This window comes from Scyliorhinus torazame, chromosome 16 (assembly GCF_047496885.1).
Source record: "Scyliorhinus torazame isolate Kashiwa2021f chromosome 16, sScyTor2.1, whole genome shotgun sequence".
Classification (NCBI taxonomy): Eukaryota; Metazoa; Chordata; class Chondrichthyes; order Carcharhiniformes; family Scyliorhinidae; genus Scyliorhinus; species Scyliorhinus torazame.
This window is the reverse complement of record NC_092722.1, coordinates 191,335,750-191,353,216: the sequence shown is the minus strand read 5'-3', so window position 1 is coordinate 191,353,216 and position 17,467 is coordinate 191,335,750. Positions and strand designations below refer to the sequence as shown.

The window sequence follows — 17,467 nt, the reverse complement described above, 5'->3', positions numbered from 1 at the left end:
GAGAGAGACTGAGGAAGAGGGAGAGAGACTGAGGAAGAGGGAGAGAGACTGAGGAAGAGGGAGAGAGACAGGGAGAGAGAGAGAGATAGAGGGAGAGAGAGAGGGGAGAGAGAGACGCACAGAGAAAGAGGGAAAGAGAGAGAAAGACAGAGGGAGAGAGAGAGAGAGAGCAGACAGGGGGAGTGAGAGAGGGAAACGCCACAGTGTACAAAGCCATGGATAAGTGTTGGAAATGGGATTAGCATATATGGCCGGTGCAGACACGGTGGGCTGAAGGGCCTCTTTTTTTGTGCTGTAAAACTCAAAGATCCATCCCGATGGCCACTGAGGAGGTGGCGGCAAGCTGCCTGTTTACACCTTCTGTGTGGGTTACAGGTTTCCCGGCGGTTTGGTAGAATTGACCTGGCTTCCTCAGCCATTGCTGTGGGTCTGGAGTAGGCCAGACCGGGTTAGGGTGGCAGATTTCCCTCCCTGAGGGGCATTAGTGAACCAGATGGATAAAATAAAAACTATTACCTTGCAATTCAATCATCGCCGTCACTGGGGCAACCTATTTTGGCTCCAGATTTATTGGATTTAAATGTCCTCGGGGCGGATTTGAAACCTCCAGGTTACTGGTGCTGAGCCCTGAGTGACTAATTCAGTAACAGACAAGGGTACAGTCTATCCCCATGTGTGTTAAATTGAATGTGTAACGGGCACATGCGGTGGCGGCCATGGAGTGAGTGGTCGCACCCTGGGCGGCTCGCCTCGAAGACGGGTATTTGAGCTCTTTTTACCCGAAAACAGGAGAACTTTGACGGGAAAGTGTAGCTGAAGGTGTGAGGGAAAGGTTCCCCCCCGGGAGTGGCATGTCTGCTGGGTATCAGACCCGGCAGAAGAAGGTTAAAGACCTAGCCAAGGAATTGGAAGAGACCTGTGACGCTGTAGCAATTGGGAAGATGGCGGGTCGGGGTGTGGGGGAGTGGGGGGTCGTCGCAGGTTGGGAGATCCCAGATGGAGCAGCTGATGGCGTTTATTAAAGAAGCTTTCCACCAGCAACAAAAGGAAGTTGCACAAGGACCGGTCAAAGGCAATCGAAGGTGCGGAAGCACCCTGGAACGGCTCGATGGAGAGTCGAAAAGCGTTTGGAGGCACAGGGGTCGCAGATCCGGGAGTTGGAGAGGGTGATGTCGGTGCACAGTGATGGGGGAGGGTGGCATTGGAGGCGGAGGTGGGGCTCTTTGTAAGTCGGTAAGAGCAAAGGTGGAAGAGCAGGAGAACCGGTCTAGAAGGCAGAACCTGCCTTTCGTTGGCCTGCTTGGAGGAGTGGAAGGCACAAGTGCAGTGAGACACGTCTCGAAGATGCTGACACGGCTGGTGTGTGGAGTGGGTGCTGGACAGGCCCCAGAGGTGGATAGAGCACACAGGTGACTAAGGCAGAAGCCAAGAGCGTATAATATAAGACGATTACGGAATGTGATCATGACCGGGAAGCACGAAGCATTGTGGTTAGCACAGTTGCTTCACAGCTCCAGGATCCCAGTTCGATTCCCGGCTTGGATCACTGTCTGTGCGGAGTCTGCACATTCTCCCCATGTCTGGGTGGGTTTCCTCCGGGTGCTCCGGTTTCCTCCCACAGTCCAAAGATGTGCGGGTTAGGTGGATTGGCCATGATAAATTGCCCTTAGTGTCCAAAAAATATTAAGTGGGGGGTTACTTGGTTACGGGGATAGGGTAGTTACGTGGGCTTCAGTAGGGTGCTCTTTGTAAGGGCTGGTGCAGACTCGATGGGCCAAATGGCCTCATTTTGCACTGTAAATTCTATGATTCTATGACCCCATCGAGAGGGCGGGCCACAGGAGGTAGTCATGTCTATGGAGGTGGCGAAGGGATTTGACTGGGTGGAATGGTGGTGCCTGTTCGAGGTGCTGGGTGGCATGGGTCCGTCAGCTGTACTTGGCCCCGGGGGCGAGTGGATTTATATTTGGAGACATATATACGGGTGGCTGGGGGAGCGCAAGTGGTGAAGATCAAGTAGAAATGTGATGGTATTGCGGAGGCGTTGAGGAGGGGGGGGGGGGGGGGGAGTGGGGATAGTTGGGGACTGTGTTGATAGTTCTTGATATAAATAAACAGTAATTGTGAGTGAGGCAATGCGCAGGGCTCCTCGTGTGCGAGGATGAGTTTGACACAATTTAAGGTGGTACGCAGGGTACACATGACTCGACGAGGATAAGTGGTTCCTCCAGGGAGTGGCAGACGGGTGCGAGAAGTGTGGGCGAGATGAGGGGAGGCGGTGGTATTGTCACTGGACTAGTAAATCAGAAACTCTGGGTAACGCTCTGGAGACCCGGGTTCGAATCCCCCCACTGCAGATGGTGAAATTTGAATTCAGTAAACATCTGGAATTAAAAGTCTAATGATGACCATGAAACCGTTGTCGATTGTCGTAAAAACCCATCTAGATTACTAATGTCCGTTAGGGGAGGAAATCTGTCGTCTTTGCCTGGTCTGGCCTACATGTGACTCCAGACCCACAGCAATGTGGTTGACTCTTTCTGCCCCCCTCAAGGGCAATTAGGGATGGGCAATAAATGCTGGCACAGCCTGCAAAGCCCACGTCCCATGAACGAATTAGAAGAAACGTGCATATGTTTTGCGGCTGTAAGAAGGTGGAGAGACGCTGGGTGGAATTGTTCGGGACGCCAGCAAAGATTGTGGGAACGCAGGTCGGGCTGGACCCGATGGTGATTTTGGGGGTATCAGAAATGACGGAGCGAATGTAGGGTGCGGAAGCCTATGTCGTGGCCTTCGCCTCTCCGGTTGCCCAGCAAAGGGGGGGGGGGGGAGGAAAAGGGGGGGGGGGGGGGAGAAAAAGGGGGGGGGGGGGAGGAAAAAGGGGGGGGAGGAAAAAGGGGGGGGAGGAGGAAAAGGGGGGGGGGAGGAGAAAAGGGGGGGGGAGGAGGAAAAGGGGGGGGAGAGGAGGAAAGGGGGGGAGAGGAGGAAAGGGGGGGGGAGAGGAGGAAAGGGGGGGGAGAGGAGGAAAGGGGGGGGAGAGGAGGAAAGGGGGGGGGAGAGGAGGAAAGGGGGGGGAGGAGGAAAAGGGGGGGGAGGAGGATAAGGGGGGGAGGAGGATAAGGGGGGGGAGGAGGATAAGGGGGGAGGAGGATAAGGGGGGGAGGAGGATAAGGGGGGAGGAGGAAAAGGGGGGGGGGAGGAGGAAAAGGGGGGGGGGAGGAGGAAAAGGGGGGGGGAGGAAAAGGGGGGGGAAGAGGGAAAGGGGGGAGGGAGGAGGAAAAGGGGGGGGGAGGAGGAAAAGGGGGGGAGGAGGAAAAGGGGGGGGAGGAGGAAAAGGGGGGGGAGGAGGAAAAGGGGGGGAGGAGGAAAAGGGGGGGGGAGGAGGAAAAGGGGGGGAAGAGGGAAAGGGGGGGAGGGAAAGGGGGGGAGGGAAAGGGGGGAGGAAAGGGGGGGGGGAGAGAAAGGGGGGGAGGAGGAAAAGGGGGGGGGAGGAGGATAAGGGGGGGAGGAGGATAAGGGGGGGGAGGAGGATAAGGGGGGGAGGAGGATAAGGGGGGAGGAGGATAAGGGGGGAGGAGGAAAAGGGGGGGGGGAGGAGGAAAAGGGGGGGGGGGAGGAGGAAAAGGGGGGGGGGAGGAAAAGGGGGGGGGAGGAAAAGGGGGGGGAAGAGGGAAAGGGGGGGAGGGAGGAGGAAAAGGGGGGGGGGAGGAGGAAAAGGGGGGGAGGAGGAAAAGGGGGGGGAGGAGGAAAAGGGGGGGGGAGGAGGAAAAGGGGGGGGAGGAGGAAAAGGGGGGGGGAGGAGAAAGGGGGGGAAGAGGGAAAGGGGGGGAGGGAAAGGGGGGGAGGGAAAGGGGGGAGGGAAAGGGGGGGGGAGAGAAAGGGGGGGAGAGAAAGGGGGGGGAGAGAAAGGGGGGGAGAGAAAGGGGGGGGAGAGAAAGGGGGGGGAGAGAAAGGGGGGGAGAGAAAGGGGGGGGAGAGAAAGGGGGGAGAGAAAGGGGGGGAGAGAGAAAGGGGGGGGAGAGAAAGGGGGGGGAGAGAAAGGGGGGGGAGAGAAAGGGGGGGGGGAGAGAAGGGGGGGGGGAGGAAAAGGGGGGAGGAGAAAAGGGGGGGGGGAGGAAAAGGGGGGGAGGAGGAAAAGGGGGGGGGGGAAGAGGGAAAGGGGGGGAGGGAGGAGGAAAAGGGGGGGAGGGAGGAGGAAAAGGGGGGGGAGGAGGAAAAGGGGGGGAAGAGGGAAAGGGGGGGAAGAGGGAAAGGGGGGGAGGAAAGGGGGGGGAGGGGAAAGGGGGGGGAGAGAAAGGGGGGGGAAGAGAAAGGGGGGGGGGGAAGAGAAAGGGGGGGGAGGGGAAGAGAAAGGGGGGGGGGAAGAGAAAGGGGGGGGGGGAAGAGAAAGGGGGGGGGGAAGAGAAAGGGGGGGGGGAAGAGAAAGGGGGGGGGGGAAGAGAAAGGGGGGGGGGAAGAGAAAGGGGGGGGGGAAGAGAAAGGGGGGGGGGGAAGAGAAAGGGGGGGGGAAGAGAAAGGGGGGGGGAAGAGAAAGGGGGGGGGAAGAGAAAGGGGGGGGGGGAAGAGAAAGGGGGGGGGGGGGAAGAGAAAGGGGGGCGGGGGGAAGAGAAAGGGGGGGGGGGGGAAGAGAAAGGGGGGGGGGGGAAGAGAAAGGGGGGGGGGGAAGAGAAAGGGGGGGGGGAAGAGAAAGGGGGGGGGAAGAGAAAGGGGGGGGGGGAAGAGAAAGGGGGGGGGGGAAGAGAAAGGGGGGGGGGGGGAAGAGAAAGGGGGGGGGGGGAAGAGAAAGGGGGGGGGGGAAGAGAAAGGGGGGGGGGGGAAGAGAAAGGGGGGGGGGAAGAGAAGGGGGGGGGGAAGAGAAAGGGGGGGGGGGGAGAGAAAGGGGGGGGGGGGAAGAGGAAGGGGGGGGGGGAAGAGAAAGAGGGGGGGGGAGAAGAGAAAGGGGGGGGGGAAGAGAAAGGGGGGGGGAGAAGAGAAAGGGGGGGGGGGGAGAGAAAGGGGGGGGGGGAGAGAAAGGGGGGGGGGAGAGAAAGGGGGGGGGGAGAGAAAGGGGGGGGAAGAGAAAGGGGGGGGGGGAAGAGAAAGGGGGGGGGGGAAGAGAAAGGGGGGGGGGAAGAGAAAGGGGGGGGGGAGAGAAAGGGGGGGGAGAGAAAGGGGGGGGAGAGAAAGGGGGGGGGAGAGAAAGGGGGGGAGAGAAAGGGGGGGGGGGAGAAAGGGGGGGGGGGGAGCGAAAGGGGGGGGGGGAGAAGGGGGGGGAGAGAAAGGGGGGGGGGGAGAGAAGGGGGGGGGGGGAGAGAAAGGGGGGGGGGGAGAGAAAGGGGGGGGGGGGAGAGAAAGGGGGGGGGGGAGAGAAAGGGGGGGGGAGAGAAAGGGGGGGAGAGAAAGGGGGGGGGGGGAGAGAAAGGGGGGGGGGAGAGAAGGGGGGGAGGGGGGGGAGAGAAGGGGGGGGGGGAGAGAAGGGGGGGGGGAGAGAAGGGGGGGGGGAGAGAAAGGGGGGGGGAGAGAAAGGGGGGGGGAGAGAAAGGGGGGGGGGAGAGAAAGGGGGGGGGGAGAGAAAGGGGGGGGGGGAGAGAAAGGGGGGGGGAGAGAAAGGGGGGGGGGGGCGAGCAAGGGGGGGGGGGGAGAGACAGGGGGGGGGGCGCAGAAGGGGGGGGGAGAGAAAGGGGGGGGGGGGGAGCGAAAGGGGGGGGGGGGAGAGAAAGGGGGGGGGGGGGAGCGACCAGGGGGGGGGGGGAGGCGACCGGGGGGGGGGGGCGAGACCGTGGGGGGGGGGAGAGCCAAGGGGGGGGGGGGGCGAGAACGGGGGGGGGGGGAGAGCCCGGGGGGGGGTGGGAGCGCCCGGGGGGGGGGGGAGAGCCCGGGGGGGGGGGGGAGCAGCCAGGGGGGGGGGCGGGAGCGCACCGGGGGGGGGGGGGCGAGCCAAGGGGGGGGGGCGCGCCCGGGGGGAGAGAAGGGCGGCGCCGGTGGGGAAGGGGGGGGGCGCGCCGGGGGAGGGGGGGGGGGCGCGCCCGAGGGGGGGGGGGAGGGCGCGCCAGGGGGGGGGGGGCGCGGGCGCGCCCGGGGGGGGGGAGCGACGGGGCGCGCCGGGGGGGTAGGCGAAAGGGGGGGGAGCGCCCGGGGGGGGGGGCGCGCCCGGGGGGGGGGGGCGCGCCAGGGGGGAGGGGGGGCGAGAGACCAGGGGGGGAGGGGCGCGAGAAAGGGGGGGGTGGGAGAGAACCCGGGGGGGGGGGAGGAGCGAACGGGGGGGGGGGCGCGCCCGAAGGGGGGGGGGGGGAGCGCCCGGGGGGGGGGGGGGGACGCGCCCGGGGGGGGGGGGGGTGAGACCGGGGGGGGGGGAGCGCCAAGGGGGTGGGGGGCGCGCCAGGGGGGGGGGGCGCGACCGGGGGGGGGTGCGCGCCAAGGGGGGGGGGCGAGCCCCGGGGGGGGGGGCGCGCCCGGAGGGGGGGGGGCGCGCCAGGGGGGGGGGCGCGCCCGAAGGGGGGGGGGCGCGCCAGGGGGGGGGGTGAGAGAAGGGGGGGGGGAGAGAACAGGGGGGGGGAGAGAACAGGGGGGGGAGTGCCCCCGCGGGTTCCCCATACCCGTCCAGACCTCGTAATATTGCGTGGGGCGCATGTACCCCCCAACATGCGGTAAACAGATCATAACAGCCATCGGTTTGGAATGAAAAGGCCTGGAAGGTGAGGTATTGCCCTTGCTGATGGTACGAGTACGCAGTCGTGCTCCGGGTCCATGGGAGGCGGGGGCACATCGAAGGCTCTCCTCCAGACCTTCACCTGCTGCTCTCCGTGCTTGGCCGCCGTCTCCGCCTTGTTGAGGCCGGTCAGGCCCCCGTAATGTCTCTCATTGAGGCGCCAGGAACGCACCACCGGCACCCACATCTGGTCCACCCCTTCCAGCACCGCCCACAGCGTGCGGATGGCCCGCTTCAGCACCGAGGTGAAGCAGATATCAAACTGGTAACCAGCCTCAGCCAGAGCCCGGGCTCCCCTGGCAGCCTCCTGCAGCCCCGTGTCAGACAGGTCCGCATCGAACCAGCCGCAGAATCGGTTCTCCTGGTTCCAGGTACTCTCCCCGTGCCGGATCAACACCAACCTGTGAGCTGCCATCACCCCGGCAGCCGATAGTCCCTGACTCCCTGCTCCGAATCCTCTCCTTCCCTGCTGTGTCCTCCCTCTGTCTGCCCCTCTCTCTCTGTATCTCTCTCTATTTGTCTCTGTCCTGCTTTCCCCAATTGCTCTCTTTCTCTCTATCTCTCTCTCTCCCTATCCCTCTCTCTCTGTATCTCTCTGTATCCCTCTCTCTGTATCTCTCTCCCCCTCTCTCTCTGTCTCTCTCCAATGGTCTGCAGCACCTTCCAGCAAACTGAAAGCAGACAAAACGCACGTAACGAGGACACATCGACCTTCAGGAAGGACTGAACCCAATTTACTAGTGAAAAGCTCGAACCAAATGTATAAGCCACCACTCCCTTTCAGTTTAATCGCAGAGAAAAAATGGCGCTCAAATATTGAATCCTTTTGTTTTATAGATGTGTATCCTTTCTTCTGAAGCTGCTGCCTGCTCACAGGGGACCCTGTGTACTGGGTACAGAGAGCAAGGGATGGACTATCCCTGCAGGGTAGGGGGTCTCCTGTCACATTTGTTGCCCATCACTAATTGTCCTGGAGAAGGTGGTTGCGAGTTGCCTTCTTTAACTGCTCTGGTGTAGGTACACCCACTGTGCTGACAGAGAGGGAGATCCAGGAGTGCAACCCAGCGACAGTGAAGGAACGGTCGATATATTTCCAAACCAAGATGATGAGTGACTTGGAGGGGAACCTCCAGGTGGTGGGGTCCATGGACGGGATTCTCCGCAAACAGCGCAATGTCCGCTACCCGGCGCCAAAAACGCCGCCTTGTCCCACCGTTGAAAAGGAGGTCTAATCCACGCCGGCTGGCGAGGGTTGACAGCGGCGGGACTTCGGTCCATTCGCGGGCCGGAGAATCGCCAGGGGTGGGCCCACCGACCGGCGCGGCGCGATTCCCACCCCTGCCGAATCTCTGGTGGCGGAGAATTCGGGACACGGCGGGGGCAGGATTCACGCCAGCCCCCGGCGATTCTCCGACCCGGTGGGGGGTTGGAGAATCGCGCCCCATGTGTCTGCTGCTCTCATCCTTCTAGATGGCAGGGATTGAGAATTTTGAAGGTGCTGTTGAAGGAGCCTTGGTGAGTTACTGTAATGCATCTTGTAGATGGTACACACGGCTGCCACTGTGCTTCGATGGTGGAGGGAATGGATGTTTAACATGATGAATGGGGTACCAATCAAGCGGGGCTGCTTTGTCCTGGATGGTATTGTGGTTGTTGACTGTTGTTGGAGCTGCACTCATCCAGGCAAGTGGAGAGTATTCCATTAATTCCTGACTTGTGCCTCGTAGATGGTGGACAGGCTTTGTGTGATGTGTTGGGTACTCTGGATCTGTGGAGACTGCGTTTACCTTAGCAGTAATAGACAGGCTACCAACACTTGTAATAGTACAACTCTATTTTATTTAACCAAGAGCTGTTAAACATACTTGCACGGTGGGTTGACACTATGTTAGATTGACTGAAGACCGATGCCTAACCTGACCAGCCTACACTGCTAGCACATGGTGGATTGTTTGTGCTACTGACTGCGGGCTCTGTCTCTCTCAGACGCTGCATCCCGAATGAGCGGGAAAACTAGTGCCCTCTGTCTTTATAGTGACCGTGCCCTAACTGGTGATTGGCTGCTGTGTTGTGTGTGTTGATTGGTCTTGCAGTGTGTCAGTCAGTGTGTGTCTCTGCACCATCATATACTGATGTGTATATTATGACAGGGGGGGGTCAGGAGGTAAATTGTTCACCACAGGATTCCTAGCCTCTGACTTACTCTGGTAGCCACAGTATGAATGTGGCTAGTCCAGTTCAGTTTCTGGTCAATGGTAACCCCCAGGATGTTGATGGTGGTGGATTCAGCGATGGGAATGCCACTGACTGTCAAAGGCGATGGTAAGATTCTCCCTTGTTGGAGACGTTTGTTGACACAAATGTTACTTGCTGCCTTTCAGCACAAGCTTGCACGCTGTCTCGTTTATTATAAGCATCATCCTTTCCACTGAGCAAGCGTTATGAAATATTTGGCATGTGTTAAATGTATTTAATCTTATTCATGTGACCGTAGTTAGTGAACAAGCCCAATTTCAATCTTGCGACCCACTGAGGTGAATTTCAATCATGCCACTGACCAGCCTGGGCTGCCCCTCACTGTCTAGAATCTTCAGCTTAATGTCTGTACTTCACTGGGAGAGTCAGCCTCAAATCCAGGAGTGGGACTCACACCCACAGCTCCTGGGTCAGAGCTGAGAGTGCTTCCCATGAGCCTCAGGCAACACAGTTAATAATGACTCTTAATAAATAATAATCGTCTTTATTGTCACAAGTAGGCTTACACTGCAGCGAAGTTACTGTGAAAATCCCCTAGTTGCCACATTCCGGCCCTTTTAGAATCATAGAATTTACAGTGCAGAAGGAGGCCATTCGGCCCATCGAGTCTGCACCAGCCTTGGAAAGAGCACCTTACCTAAGCCCACACCTTCACCCCATTCCCGTTCCCCAGTCACCCCACCTAACCTGTTTGGACACTAATGCCAATTTATCATGGTCAATCCACCTAACCTGCACATCTTTCGGGACTGTGGGAGGAAACCGGAGCACCCGGAGGAAACCCACGCAGACACGGGGAGAACGTGCAGACTCCGCACAGACAGTGACCCAAGCCGGGACTCGAACCTGGGACCCTGGAGCTGTGAAACAACAGTGCTAACCACTGTGCTACTGCGACCCCCCTTTCGGATACACAGAGGGAGAATTCAGAATGTCCAATTCACCTAACAAGCACGTCTTTCGGGACTGCGGGAGGAAACCGGAGCACCCGGAGGAAACCCACGCAGTCAGTGACCCAAGCCGGGAATCAAACCTGGGACCCTGGTGCTGTGAAGCAACAGTGCTAACCACTGTGCTCATGCTCAGCATATAACATATAAACTCAATAAACCTTCAGAGAATTATATCAATATTTGTTATCAAGTAACTATTTTGTTTCTGAGGTGCAAAAGGAGTTACATTAATTGTTAATTAAATATATCATTGTTATTAATGTAAAACTTTCATATTTGATTGATAATAATTACACACTTTTCAATCTAAAACATGGATATCACTTAATATGCCATATATGTATATTCATTTAAATATGAATGGATGTATATACATGCACAATTATTTCATTTCTGTACATTAAGGTATAAAATATATTATGTGTGCGTCATTAGCACAGATGTTTATTTATGTATAGGGGGGGGGGGTCTACATTTGACGTTGTGCCTGCACTTTCTGAATCAAATAAGGGTGAGGACATTGCAATATTTCACGTATGAATTTAATGCTTTGCGTAAACAAATAAACAGCATCTTTGTTGAGAGTTAACCCCCAGTCGCTTTCTCTGCATTGCAGCCAGAGCCCCGGGTCAGACACGCCTTCGGGATTTGCAGAGTGTCTCAGAGCCAGCGGCTGACCGTGCTGGGCACTTCTGAATCAGCCCAGCAAATTGTCTCTGCCGACCTAGGCAAAAAAAAAACATCCTGATTCTATGTCTTTTAACAAAACAAATTTGCAAAATACAAATATTGCATCGCCTTGGGATAATCGCTCCCTGATAAAATGTGACGATTTCAACGCGTTTGCAACATTATTAATGTATAATTTACACTCGACCTGAGTCTGAATGATCTCAATGTAACACTGAGATTAATGGTGCCGAAAGCAGCTCTGCCACCGTAATTACACATATACAATACGCGGGCGATACTCACTATCAGCACCAGTTTGCTCCATTCATTACGCTGCTGTGTTTCCAGATGTATCTCTGCGATAGAAACTGATCCCGTTTAGTTTTCTGACGCTACAACCATAAAACTGTCCTGGTGCAGTAAGCAGGCCAAAAATGAGGAGAAAATAGCCAGCCGCTCATTTTAATCCCATTTTCCTGTCCAGTCGCCTTGCAAGCTCCAGCACTTCAGATGCACATCTAGGCACCTTTTAAATGGGTTTAGTGTTTCAGCCTCAAGCACCAACTGAGGCAGTGAATTCCAGACGCCCCTCCGGGTGCAAATACTTTCCCTCTTGTCCCCTTGAGTCTTGCTGCCTTGGTGTCAAGGGCAGTCACTCTCCCCTCCCCTCCGGAGTTCAGCTCTTCCCCTCCATGCATGAACCAAGGCTGTAATGAGGTCAGGACCCTGGCGGAACCCAAACTGAGCGTCATAGAATCAAATAATTTACAGTGCAGAAGGAGGCCATTCGGCCCTTCGAGTCTGCACCGGCCCTTGGGAAGAGCACCCTACTTAAGCCCACTCCACCCTATCCCCGTGGCCCACTCAGTGAACAGGCTTTTTCTAAGTAAGTGCCGCTTCATAGCACTGCTGATGATTCCTTCCATCACTTTACTGATGATGGAGAGTAGACTGATAATTGGCTGGGTTGGATTTGTCCTGCTTTTGGTGTACAGGACACACCCGGGCAATTTACCACATTGCCGGGTAGATGCCAGTGTTGTAGCTGTACTGGAACAGCTTGGCTCGGGGTGCGGCAAGTTCTGGAGCACAAGTCTCCAGTACTATTGCTGGAATACTGTCAGGGCCCACAGCCTTTGCAGTATCCAGTGCCTTCAGTCATTTCTTGATGTCACGTGGAATGAATCAAATTGGCTGGAGACTGACATCTGCGATGCTGGAACCTCAGGAGGAGACCGAGATGGACCATCCATTGTTGTTTGTGGGAGCTTGCTGTGCACAAATTGGCATCCATGTTTCCGGCAACACTTCAAATGGTATTTCATTGGCTCATCATCATTGGGATGAGAAGGAAAAAAAATATCTGTCAGTCTGGCTACTTTATAAAATTATTTTTTCTCTGTTTTTCAAAATGGACAATTGCCGAGGCGTAAAATGGCTCCAGTGGATCACATGCTAGCTTCTGGAAGTTTCGGAGAAATTTGAAAGTGAACAAAGGTTAACACCTCACACCCACTGGAATGTAACACTCCTTGCATCATATAAACATTCCTGTTGAGCCAATAGAATAGTCCACAGCAGGCAGCTATGGTCAAAGGCAGCTGTTTGTGACTCCTAGTATTCAACGTGGTGTTAATAGCCTGGCCATCACCTGCTCCAAAATACAATGAGTTTCAACCAAGCGCCTGATTAGCCAACCACAACATTGCATATCCAAGACTTGAGCTGTCTGAATTCCTTTGATTAATCAGCTGTTGGATCTTATAGTCAGTTTTCCATTTGACCTGAAGGGAACAGTAACTCCAGGAAAACCGCCTGTCACTGTACAATCGCCTGGCCCTCATCTAGACCATAGAACATTACAGCGCAGTACAGGCCCTTCGGCCCTCGATGTTGCGCCGACCTGTGAAACCACTCTAAAGCCCATCTACACTATTCCCTTATCGTCCATATGTCTATCCAATGACCATTTGAATGCCCTTAGTGTTGGCGAGTCCACTACTGTTGCTGGCAGGGCATTCCACGCCCTTACTACTCTCTGAGTAAAGAACCTACCTCTGACATCTGTCCTATATCTATCTCCCCTCAATTTAACACTGTGAACCACTGAAACATTTAAACCTCTGCATTCAAGATTAATTCAACTCCACGCTCCCCTCGTGGAAGTCTCACTTCTGGAAAGATGGGTGAACCGGAGACAGTCAACCAACTAACCCTCTGAAGAAACACTCCATTAGACTTTTGATTCTGGACTCGAGTAAAACCATTACTTGTATTGTTATCGTGGCCTGGCCCGTACCGTTTTATTTTCTCTTCTCCCGCTTTTATTGTGAGTGTAAAAGGGGCAAACATTGCAAAACCCCTTTCCTGCATTGAGTGTGTTGTTACGACCCCCTGGGTTGATACGCCCTGACCCAGAGTCACAATAAATTAATAAATATTTCTAAGACAAACACCCTAGGTCTTTGGCCCTTGGCTGCCCAATAATTACAACCACCGGGTTTGTAAATATAAACGCAATTAAGTTTATTAATAACAAAAACTATAATTAAACTGCGGCAAATACACCAGGTTGACTATTATCCAATTCCTAACCCCACCCCCCCCCCCGCTGCCGCCCCATTTAAACTTGTCCCCACCCTCTACACACACACAAATACAAGACAGACAAACACAGAGGGGAAAAGAAGGGTGTGAAAATAACAAGTAAAAGAATAAGATTTGTTGTTTCAGATGGTTATTTTGAGCACAGCTTTCTTCCAACCAGGCTCTCAGTTTGAGGTTTTCTGTTTCCAGTCTGCAATGGTTTTCACTGTGGATTCAGTCAAGTCTCTGCAGTTTCAGAAATACAGCAGCGGTATAGCTTTTCTGGAGGAAAACAAGGGAGAAAGAGGGAGCAGGTTTTTTCCTCTGAGTGTCCAGGGCATCGACTCCATCCCCTGGCTCTCGGAAAATTATCCCACTCAGGTAGGACCCAATCACCGCCTGTTATCGGGCAGAATACGGCCTTTTGGCCAAATCATTAGCCACCAGCCAACCAATCGTACCAGGTCCCACCCATCCCTCGGGTGCCAGAAAGTCTGAGTTCTGCTGTCTGAAGGCTAGCAGTGTTCTGTTTCGTAACCTGTGAGTTCCTCATTTCCCCTGTTTGACTTACGGATACAAGCCCATTAAACATCCATGGATCAAAATGATTACAGCAAAAATAAAGAAAGGGAAATCAACAGGAAGGGTCCTTGCAGTGTAACATAAACCAGCCCTTTTATTCCCTCTTATCTCCAGTTTGCTGTGTGAGTTATTCATAGAGAATTGGAACACTCCAAATTTAAGGGCTGGGAAAAATACAAAAGGGGGAGAAATCAAAAGTAAAAAACACCTTTGCGTTTAGAGATGGGTAGTGAGATGGGCAGTGAAATCAGGGCTGTTGCAATTAGTTCCCCTCCTATCTGTAAGAGGCTCTAAAGCACTTTGGGTCATTCTGATATCAGGAAAGGTGCTACATGAATGCAAGCCTTTTCAGAAATGGGGGTACTGTGTAACTGCTGCAGTCATGTTAGTAATTCTGGTTTGAAAGGCAGCCAGAACATTTGGTGACAGGTGAAATTAAAGCATCATAAACATTCGGCGAATGGCCTTTTGTTTATATAAAGATGGTTCCCTGGGGAGTAAATAACTAGAGACATTGGGCGGGATTCTGTAATAATGGGGCTATGTCTCCACGCCAGCGTGAAAACCAACGCCAATGACTCCGGCGTCAACGACGCCCGAAAGTGAGGAATTCTCACCTTTCTAGGTTGCCGCCGGAGTGGTCCCCGCAGATCCAGCCGGCGCAGAACGGCTGCCGCGAGTCCAGGCACCCGCGGACGGCTGGCATATTTCCGCGCATGCGCAGAATGGCCGGCGTATTTCTGCACATGTGCGGGGGTTCCCTTCTCCGTGCCGGACCCTGGGCAATATGGCAGAGCCGTACAGGGGCACGGCGCAGAGAAAAGTAGGCCCCCATGGAACCAGCCCGCCCACCGATCGGTAGGCCCCGATCGCGGGCCAGGCCACCGTGAGGGCCCCCCCTGGGGTCAGACCCCCCCCCCCCCACAGAATAGCCCCCACACACTTACCTTCCAGGTCCCTCCGAGTGGGAGGTGAGTAATCCACGCCGGCGGGACTTGGCCAAACACGTCGGCCCATCGGGGCCCGGAGAGTCACCGGGTCGGAGAATCCCGGCCAGTGTGTTTAGTTTTAGCAAGAAAATAGGTAATGGGAGGAGCCAGGGGCTGAAGGAGATTTTGGAGTTTGAGTTTAGATTTAGATTGAGATGTGAGCAGACAAGAAACTGCGCTCAGTGCAGTGAGGTTAGAAGCGTCTGGGAACAGACCAGCAGTTTCTGGAGAAACAGTTCAGTTAAGGATTTGACTGTGGACAGTTGAGCAGTTGATCTCAGGACAGTGAATTACAGATTTGCCTGCGAACAGGGTAGGAGCAATTTCAAAGGCTGGCATTTTAAACAGTAGTCGAGACAGGCAAGAACCTGCAAACTGAGTCCTGAATGATATCGCTTTCTCAAAGTGGTTTATCCAAGACATCTCAATTGGGCAAGTGTTTCTGAGTCTGCTCACTGTATTTAAAAGTGGATTGTGACCTGAAATGGGTTTTTGTTTGAGTGGAGATAAAGATAGCAGTTAGGATTGTTTCATTGTATTGTTAAGCATTGTTTAACTGGTAATTGAAAGTTATTGTCTCTTCCATTGGGATTACCATTGACCATGAACTGGACTAGCCACATAAATACTGTGGCTACAAGTGTAGGCCAGAGGCTGGGAATTTTGCGATAAGTAACTCACCTCCTAACTCTCCTAGGCCTGTCCACCATCTACAAGGCACAAGTCAGGAGTGTAATGGAATACTCTCCACTTGCCTGGTTGAGTGCAGCTCCAACAACACTCAAGAAGCTCAACACCATCCAGGACAAAGCAGCCCGCTTGACTGGCACCAGATCCACAAACATTCACCCCCTCCACCGCTGTCGCACAGTAGCAGCCGTGTGTACCATCTACAAGATGCACTGCAGCAACTCACCAAGACTCCTCCAGCAGCACCGTCCACTACCATCTAGAAGGACAAGGGCAGCAGATACCTAGGAACCCCACCACCTGGAGGTTCCCCTCCAAATCACTCACCACCCTGACTTGGAAACATATCGCCGTTCCTTCACCGTCACTAGGTCAATATCTAGGAGCTCCCTCCCCAGTGAAACAGTATTACTGCAGAACATTGCAGCTTGGGTTTGAAGGTTTCAAATAGACAGTGCGTCACAGATCGGCTCATTTAGTTTTAATATGGATGTTACATGAAAGTAATATGACATTTTCTGAAAACGTTTCACAAACAGAACCCTACAACATCATTCAGGTGACTTTTTTTCTAAAAAGTCACAGAAATATGATCAAAAATCAGATTGTAACTTGATATTTTCATTTTAATTATTAGCAAAATAGTGATTGGATTGGATTGGATTTGTTTATTGTCATGTGTACCGAGGTACAGTGAAAAGTATTTTTCTGCGAGCAGCTCAACAGATCATTAAGTACATGAGAAGAAAAGGAAATAAAAGAAAATACATAATAGGGCAACACAAGGTATACAATGTAACTACATAAGCACCGGCATCGGGTGAAGCATACAGGGTGTAGTGTGAATGAAATCAGTCCATAAGAGGGTCATTTAGGAGTCTGGTGACAGTGGGGAAGAAGCTGTTTTTGAGTCTGTTCGTGCGTGTTCTCAGACTTCTGTATCTCCTGCCCGATGGAAGAAGTTGGAAGAGTGAGTAAGCCGGGTGGGAGGGGTCTTTGATTATACTGCCCGCTTTCCCCAGGCAGCGGGAGGTGTAGATGGAGTCAATGGATGGGAGGCAGGTTCGTGTGATGAACTGGGCGGTGTTCACGACTCTCTGAAGTTTCTTGCGGTCCTGGGCCGAGCAGTTGCCATACCAGGCTGTGATGCAGCCTGATAGGATGCTTTCTATGGTGCATCTGTAAAAGTTGGTAAGAGTCAATGTGGACATGCCGAATTTCCTTAGTTTCCTGAGGAAGTATAGGCGCTGTTGTGCTTTCTTGGTGGTAGCGTCGACGTGGGTGGACCAGGACAGATTTCTGGAGATGTGCACCCCTAGGAATTTGAAACTGCTAACCATCTCCACCTCGGCCCCATTGATGCTGACAGGGGTGTGTACAGTACTTTGCTTCCTGAAGTCAATTACCAGCTCTTTAGTTTTGCTGGCATTGAGGGAGAGATTACAGGAAGAGCCTTTACTCTGTATCTAACCCCGTGCTGTACCTGTCCGGATGTGTTTTATGGGGACAGTGTAGAGGGAGCTTTACTCTGTATCTAACCCCGTGCTGTACCTGTCCTGGGAGTGTTTGATGGGGACAGTGTAGAGGGAGCTTTACTCTGTATCTAACCCCGTGCTGTACCTGTCCTGGGAGTGTTTGATGGGGACAGTGTAGAGGGAGCTTTACTCTGTATCTAACCCCGTGCTGTACCTGTCCTGGGAGTGTTTGATGGGGACAGTGTAGAGGGAGCTTTACTCTGTGTCTAACCCCGTGCTGTACCTGTCCCGGGAGTGTTGGATGCGGACAGTGTAGAGGGAGCTTTACTCTGTATCTTACCCCGTGCTGTACCTGTCCTGGGAGTGTTTGATGGGGAGAGTGTAGAGGGAGCTTTACTCTGTATCTAACCCCGTGCTGTACCTGTCCTGGGAGTGTTTGATGGGGACAGTGTAGAGGGAGCTTTACTCTGTATCTAACCCTGTGCTGTACCTGTCCTGGGAGTGTTTGATGGGGACAGTGTAGAGGGAGCTTTACTCTGTATCTAACCCCGTGCTGTACCTGTCCTGGGAGTGTTT

General features: G+C 54.5%; 1 protein-coding gene and 1 long non-coding RNA gene across 2 annotated transcripts in view; both read right to left on the bottom strand.

The window, feature by feature from the left end:
* pgam1b (phosphoglycerate mutase 1b) overlaps positions 1 to 7,381 on the bottom strand; it is a 24,394-nt gene extending 17,013 nt beyond the window's left edge. The window contains exon 1 of the mRNA XM_072477720.1: positions 6,708 to 7,381. Coding sequence (XP_072333821.1) covers positions 6,708 to 7,103 — 396 coding nt within the window. The 5' untranslated portion in view covers positions 7,104 to 7,381. The remainder of the gene's footprint in view (positions 1 to 6,707) is intronic.
* A 3,042-nt stretch (positions 7,382 to 10,423) lies between these two features.
* On the bottom strand, positions 10,424 to 11,293 carry LOC140392467 (uncharacterized). The gene is made up of 2 exons (XR_011935378.1): positions 10,873 to 11,293; positions 10,424 to 10,621 (listed from the first exon to the last, which is right to left on the bottom strand). It is a non-coding gene; the product is annotated as an uncharacterized lncRNA (long non-coding RNA).
* Positions 11,294 to 17,467: the final 6,174 nt, after the last annotated feature.